Genomic DNA, 7,959 nt, shown 5'->3' on the forward strand with positions numbered 1-7,959 from the left:
AGTTTGCGGTGGCCTCGCACTTCCAAGCAACAGCCCCAGCAAGAGATCTATACGGAACATATTTCCAGAATCTGAGGGCCTCTCACCACCTTTACTGCTCTGCCATCATCCTAGCAATCAGCTCTCTTGACCGAATTATGGAACGTCCCCCTGCCCGAGTGCCTCTACGCTCCCGAGTTCAAAAACTGAAGGGGGCCTTTTAAAACACAAGTCACTTTATATTGCACCTTAGCTTGGAGCCCTCCCACGTCTTCCAATTTTTCTCAAAGTAAAAACCTTTCAACAGTTCACCCATCTTAAATAATTGGCCACTAAGGCCCTATTATGCCTCTGATTTCATAGTCCATTAATTTTCTCATTGTCCTGGGCTCCAGTGCAATGGTTTCCAATCTGTCTCTGAACCATTCTTTTTTCCTTTTTTTTTTAAGTTTTATTTTATTTAGACAGAGAAAGAGAGAGAGGGCATGCACACATGGGGGAGGGGCAGAGATGGAGAGAGAGAGAGAGAGAGAGAGAGAGAACCCCAAGTAGGCTCTGCACTGTCAGCACAGAGCCCGATACAGGGCTCAAACCCATGAACTGTGAGATGATGACCTGAGCTGAAATCAAGAGTCAGACGCTTAACCAACTGAGCCACCCAGACACCCCTGAAACATTCCTTGAATGCTTGCATTATAAGCCCTTTACACTAGCTATTCCCATACCTAGGGCACTGCCCCCCGTAACTGCGTGGCTAATGTCTAGACCACTTTCATAAGGTTTTTGCTTACTATCACCTTCTCAATTAAATTTACCCTCATTCTCATGCCTCTCAAGCCAGAGACACTCCTGTGCTCCTTTATACTACAATAATTTTTTTCTGAGTTTGTCATACAATAACTAACATATTATATGATTCACTTGTGTATTATGATAATTGTTTATGTATGTCTCACACCACCGGAATACAAGCCTCATGAAAACAAGGATTTCTTTTCCTGTTTGGTTCGTTGATAACAAATAACGAAAACAGTGCCTAATACATAATAGACACTCAGCTAATACTTCTTACATGAATGGGCGAACTGATCAACTAAACAGCAATTTAGAATGCTAAGAAATAGACTAAAAGAAATATAAAAAAGTTTATTTATAATATTATTGGCATTTTACAATTTGTGGAGAGAGGTTTTCTTTTAATATTTATTTAGAGAGAGAGAACACAGAGAATGGGCAGACAGAGAGGGAGACAGAAAATCCCAAGCAGGTTCTGCACTGTCAGCGCAGAAGCCAATGTGGGGTTTGAACTCACGAACTGTGAGATCACGACCTAAGCCGACAGTAGGACACTTAACCAACTGAGCCATGCAGGCACCCAAGAATCAGTCTGCTGTTGGAGATAACACCTATAACGTCCTAACTCCATTTCTTAGTTTTAACCATGAATAAACTACATAGAGCTAAATTTCTGGGACTCCTGAGGAGCTCAGTAAGTTAAGCATCTGACTCTTGATTTTGGCTCGGGTCATGATGACACGGTTCATGAGATCGAGACCTACGTTGCGACCTGTACTGACAGCATGGAGACTGCTTGGGATTCTCTCTCTGTCTCTTTCTCTCTGTCTCTCTCTCAAACAAATAAATAAACTTAAAAAAAAAAAACTACCTAGAGCTAAATTTCCAATTTGTCTTTTTTTGTGTGGAAATTTGGGACAGTGGACCACCAAGGCAAATGGAGAACACAAAAGAATATTATTTGAGATCAATTATAGTGATACGTCTGCTGGGGATCCATATTATGGAATTCTACCAGCATGACTCAAAGACACTGGTAATATGATAAAAAGAGCAAGACAGAGTTCAGTGAGAATCCTATAGATTTTCTGTCATGGAAAATGTATTTTCTGTGCCAGTTTCCTCTAAAACTACCTATTTCAACACATCGGTATCTAAAAAGTATGCAATTTAATGAGGAGAACACATAAATTAATAGATATTGGAAATGAATATGCAACACAGTTCCTCTCCTACCTATGAAAATTAGAGCTTCTTAACGACCCCACAGGTTAAATTCTGGCCAGTGCTATGGGATTTATATTTTACCCAAGTTACTGACATCAGCATTTATCTCAGAAGAATCCCCAAATGTTTCAAGAAGAATCAATTAGAAGTGTAATCCCAGTGGAGAACATCCTCAGAGGGAGAAAAACTAACGGGTAGTACTATACTCTCTCAAAATAAGTCTTTTTTGATCCGCATTTGATATTTCCCTGATTCAAACCAGTTATCTGCAATGAATACCAGGGCAATACTTTAGGCAATGCTAAAGGCCAAATCTAAAATGCTCCGGGAACAAAACTTCTCACGAGCTGGAATTCAAGTATTCATTTTCAGAATTTCAAGATCTCTAAAATATTTTCTACATTCTTCTTTAAAAAACTCGCACAAAATAAACACTAAGTGCAAAACTCAGGCTGTTTAATTTTCAGAATACGAATATGAAAACCGTGTCTTTCCCCTACAGAAGTTTGCACACCGATGGGATGCTGAAGATCTGGAAATAAATAATACTAGGTATAAGTGACAAATTTCCAGAAGAAAAACGCCTGGAACATGAGATGCAGAAGACATTGACAAAAACAGTACCTGATATACACAATAATCAATAAATACATGTCAAACATCCAAATGACTAAATAACATATTTAATTTATTGTTTCTATCATGTGTCTCGTGTTCAGAAAAGTTTCCTAGCAGTGAGTCTAAAATCGAACTCGGAGCACTCTTGCCTCAAATGTAATTGAGGAAAAGGCACCTGACAGATAATATTTGATAGTCCATGAGATGGGCGTCCTTAATCATATTTTGCAGTAGAATAAGCTGATCCCTTAAGCATACCCACCTGAAAAATAAATACTAAAACTGGGATCTACACTCGGGTCTCAATAACTTCCAAATTAAACCTTTTCCCACTACGATATTCTGTCACAACGTGAGAGACATTTTTTCAGGCAAGAAGTTGAAGACAATATTTTCTTGGGATAGTTGGTGATGAGAAAGCAGCACAGAATTGTCGTTCCCCTTACCTTAAGGAGCGCCTGAACTTCTGCCCTGAGTCAATAATCAGGGCTTTCTTGGTGAGCTCAAGGGATAAGGAGCGTGAAGAGAGTATATTCTTTCCCAGGTCTGGAACTTTTCTGGTCTCAGCAAATGCCTGTTGTGATTTTCACCCAACATGTTCCTCGCCTGAGCAGCTGTGAAGGCTTTTCTGTCTATAAGCTGTTCCACAAATGTGTAATTATGGATGGATCACAAGGAAGAGGCATTGTTACCAAGATTGCTCAGAATTAGTTCCCTTAAGTCCTTTCACTGTGATGTAGCATTCACTTTTATCTGTCTCTAGTGAATGACAATGCACATGTAATGTGCCATCGTTCCTACCTGGTGCCAATAAATTTACAATCTTAGTTTCTGCTCGGAAAGAATTCCTCTCAATGGGCTTGTAGCAGGGCATTTATGATAAAGAACTTGAATACGACTTTACTAAACCAAAGTAACCATCTATTATTAAAGGGTAGGATGGGAGGAGAAGAAAGTATCATAGACCAAAATCTATAATTAACCAGGGAGACAGGTTTGAGACACCTGTCTCAAACCTTTGAGACATGTTTCAAAAAACATGACTTGGGCCTCATGTCTTTATCAGACACTTTGCTAAGGTCATAAAGGTACAAAGACGAAAAGACATGGTCTTTTCCTTTAAGAACGTCCTAGAATAGGGGCGCCTGGGTGGCTCAGTCGGTGAAGCTGCCGACTTCGGCTCAGGTCAGGATCTCACAGTTCGTGGGTTCGAGCCCCACGTCGGGCTCTGTGCTGACGGCTCGGAGCCTGGAGCCTGCTTCAGATTCTGTGTCTCCCTCTCTCTCTGTTCCTCCCCTGCTCATGCTCTGTCTCTCTCACTCCTTCAAAATAAAATAAAATAAAATAAAATAAAATAAAATAAAATAAAATAAAATAAAAACATTAATAAGAACTTTCTAGAATAGTGGGAGAAACAGGTGTACACAATGCATATGATCATGGTAACATGCCGTAATGGTGCTGATAGAATTGTAAACTCATGGCTGAACTATAATGTGGTACCTACACAGCCTGAATGTATTAGGGAAGAATGGCCAGAAGAGGTAATTCTTCAGCTAAGTCTTAAATTATAAGGGTAGAGGAAATGTGGAGGAAATCCGGGGCTGGAAGAAGAAAAGTCGATTACGTGTTCCATAAGATGATCTTTGCTAACTCAAAACAACAATAACTGAAAACCTAACCCAACAAAAACTTGATGAATCAACTACTACTTCTCATTCTGTCTAACCTGCGAGATTATTGCCACATATCACATGGCAACAACCCAAACGTGGACACAAAAGCAAAGTGTTGCAGTCTGTTTGCCTTGTCAACTCTGGGAGTCCACAGTGCCATCCAGTAAATAGGGGGGCCACTTTTCCCGGATCAACGTTTCCTATTGTTTCTCCCATTTATTAAGCTTCAGCCACATGGCTTTTCCTTCTGTGACTTTAACATGCCAGGCTTTATTCTGAAACTCTCTACTTGCTAGTGACTCTCCCGGTTGTAGTTCCCAAAGATTTGTCTGGGTTTGCCTTCTTCTGACCAAGGAGGGTTCGATTCAAAGTGTCACCTTCTCCAAGAGTCCTTTCCCCTCCGCTGAAATTGACACATCAGCACCACCCTCACTTGCGATGATCCCGAGCCATTGTCTTTCCGATTGCCTCACTTTACCTTCTCCATAACACTAATACTTGAAATATTTGATTATCTGTTTGTGTGGATACTTTGCCATCAAAATAGCCCACCTGGAAAACATAATAAAGGACTTTTTCTGCCTTGTGTATTGTTGCATCGCTCAATTGTAGCATATGGTCCAGTAATCAACACAGAATCCAACAGAGGTTTAAAATGAATGCAACATTTTAAACCAAGAGTAGCAACCACAGTCTCCAGATAACAGTTCTGCAACATGTGTGGAGAGAAACCAGTACAGAAGCCAATAAGGGGAGACAGAAAGCTTCCAGGGAGAAAATGTGTCAAGTATAGGTCAGCTATCCATTTGTCCCTGTAAGAGGTGCTTTATAGTTCTGTGGAAGTTTGGGGAAAAATAAATACACACACACACACACACACATACATACACACACACACACACACACACACACACACGCACACACACAAGCAGGTAGCAAGTATAGTGACTCTGAAAATCAACTAATTGTGCGAGAAGAGAATTATATTCATAGCATTACTCATAGTGTTGGTAATTAGTGTTCGTAATGTTCACAGTATTACTCATCTTATGATTCAGGTATTACTAATAACATATTTGTAGTATTTTATATTTTTTAATGTTTATTTGTTTTTGAGAGAGAGACAGAGCACGAGCATGGGAAGGGCAGAGAGGGAGACACAGAATCCGAAGCAGGTGCCAGGCTCTGAGCTGTCAGCACAGAGTCCCATATGGGGCTCAGACTCACAAACCCTGAGATCATGATCTGAGCCAAAGTCGGACACTTACCGACTGAGCCACCCAGACACCCCGTATTTGTAGTATTCTAACAATAAAATATCAATTTAAGAAAAATTCAAATGTGACCCTGTTATAAATAGGAGAAAGAACTGATAGGGATGCAGGGTTTGGTGGAAGAATTTTAATATTTTATCTTTAGTAAAAAGATGCCAGTGAATTGTGTGTGTATTCAAAAATCAATAAAAATAGCCATATAAACATATAATTTAAAATAAGTTACTACCATATAAAATAACAAGATGATGTTGTCTATGGGGAGATGGGGTGGGGAAGAAGTAACACGGGAATTCATATAACCCTATAATATTATTTGACTTTTAAAAAAGCATATATGCTTTATATGAGTAATTTTAAACAATAATTACAATAAGTAATTTTAACTACAAACATGCATATATGTAAAAACAGAAAATCCTAGAAAAAATAAAATCTCAAAGGTGATTTTTTTTAGAGTTGTGGTATTTAACGTCTGTTACATGCATTCACAAGTTTGAATTTTGTGTAATTAATATTGTATCTGTAAGAAGAGGCTACTTGTTGACATGGTAACAAGCAATTCAACATAATATAGTAGCCTATAACAAAGGGAACTCCACACCCATTCTATATTTCTGTTGTGAGTTGGTGGAGGGCACTTTCCGTGTTTCCTCACTCAAGAACCCATGTTTAAAACTTACATTGTAAATATTGCTGGTCACCCTGGCAAACAAAACAAAACAAAACAAAAACGCTGAAAGCTTTTCTCACAATTGAATGCTCAACTGAGAAGGGACACATATGAATTCTAATAAATTCTAATAAAACTCATGGTCCAGAAATAGTCACACCCTTCTACCTAAATCCAAAACCGAGAAATGTAATGCTACCACGTGTACAATAAAGCAAAGAAATTGAAATAACTAGTAAGAAAAATGAATGGCAAGTGCAAACACACAAACTTTTGTAATGGAAATTGTACTATTTGTGCTTGGATTTTTAAAAAAATTATTAAAACCTTTGAAAATGTAATGTTCCCCCTTTGCTGTACCCTATTTCTCATTGCATCATCAATTCCATCCTGTAACTTCGGGAAAAAAAGGTTGAGAAAAAATTGGGACCCAAAAGAATAGTGATAGCTTTTAAGAAAATCTTTTTTCTTATCAACTCTTTGGTTAATGCTTCTTTCACCTCTTTATTCCTAAGGCTATAAATCATGGGGTTCAACATGGGAATTACCGTTGTATAAAATACAGCAACCATTTTTCCCTGTTCCACAGATTCCTTTGAAGGGGGTCTAAGATACATGAAGAAAAGAGTTGCGTAGAATACGGTGACAGCTATCAGATGGGAGCCACAGGTGGAAAAAGCTTTGTGCCTGCCTTCTGTGGCACGAATCCTCAGGATAGCGGGAAAAATATAAAGGTAGGAAATCAGGATGATGAGGAGAGAAAAGGAGAGGTTACATCCAGCCACAACAAACATGGACAGCTCTTTGTTGGAAGTGTCAGAACAAGCCAGCTTAATCAGTGGTGGGTCAGCACAGTAGAAGTGGTTAATTTCATTGGGGCCACAGAAGGCTAGGTTGTAAGTCCACATGGTTTCCATGAGGCCAGTGAGCGCTCCATACACATAAGGCCCGGTGATGAGGGATGTGCACACACTCTTGGACATCTTGCTGCCATAAAGCAGAGGGTTGCAGATGGCCATGTACCGATCAAAGGCCATCACAGCCAGGATGTAGATCTCCACGTGGACCAAGGCAATAAAAAAGTAACACTGCACCAGACATGCAGGGTAAGAAATAGTTTTCTTCTCCGACAAGAAAATCTCCAGCATCTTTGGAGTCACATTGGAAGAGAAACACAGATCCACAAAGGATAAGTGGCTCAGAAAAAAGTACATGGGTTTGTGCAGCCGGGCATTGACCTGGATGAGTACAATCATGCCAAGATTCCCTGCGACTGTGGCCGTGTAAATGGCCAGAAACAGCAGGAAGAGGAGAATCTGTAATTCCAGGTGACTGGTCAGTCCAAGAAGAATGAACTCATTCACCGAGGTGAAATTTCTTCTCATAATTTCCTTCAACGGGACATGAGAACTTTGGATCAGTACAGAACATTTTTTAAAGGTAAAAAAAATAATAATATTTTCTTAGAATGACATTTTGGATTTTTTTACCTGCTTTTTCTCTCCCTTTCTATGACTTTTGGCCCCAGGAGACACTAGAAATAGTGGTTTAATTGAAACAGTATCCAATTAAATGTTAGCAAACACACTTAAATCTCGAGGTCCCAGTCACTAGCAGGCTTTAAGTCTTTTTCTTTGGTAAATATCCCTCTTATTTCTCTTTGTCCATTTACCTTTTTGGTTTCTGTCAAGACATTTCTTACCCATCTGCATTTCTA

General features: G+C 39.4%; 1 protein-coding gene across 1 annotated transcript; it reads right to left on the reverse strand.

Annotated features, from left to right (window-relative positions):
- Positions 1–6,610: 6,610 nt before the first annotated feature.
- On the reverse strand, positions 6,611–7,630 carry LOC102959968 (olfactory receptor 5M8). The gene has a single exon (XM_007088827.3). It carries the CDS (start codon positions 7,625–7,627, stop codon positions 6,611–6,613), a length of 1,017 nt encoding a protein of 338 aa, XP_007088889.2. The 5' UTR covers positions 7,628–7,630.
- Between the last annotated feature and the right edge of the window lie 329 nt (positions 7,631–7,959).

Source organism: Panthera tigris, chromosome D1, assembly GCF_018350195.1.
Source record: "Panthera tigris isolate Pti1 chromosome D1, P.tigris_Pti1_mat1.1, whole genome shotgun sequence".
NCBI classification, from domain to species: domain Eukaryota; kingdom Metazoa; phylum Chordata; class Mammalia; order Carnivora; family Felidae; genus Panthera; species Panthera tigris.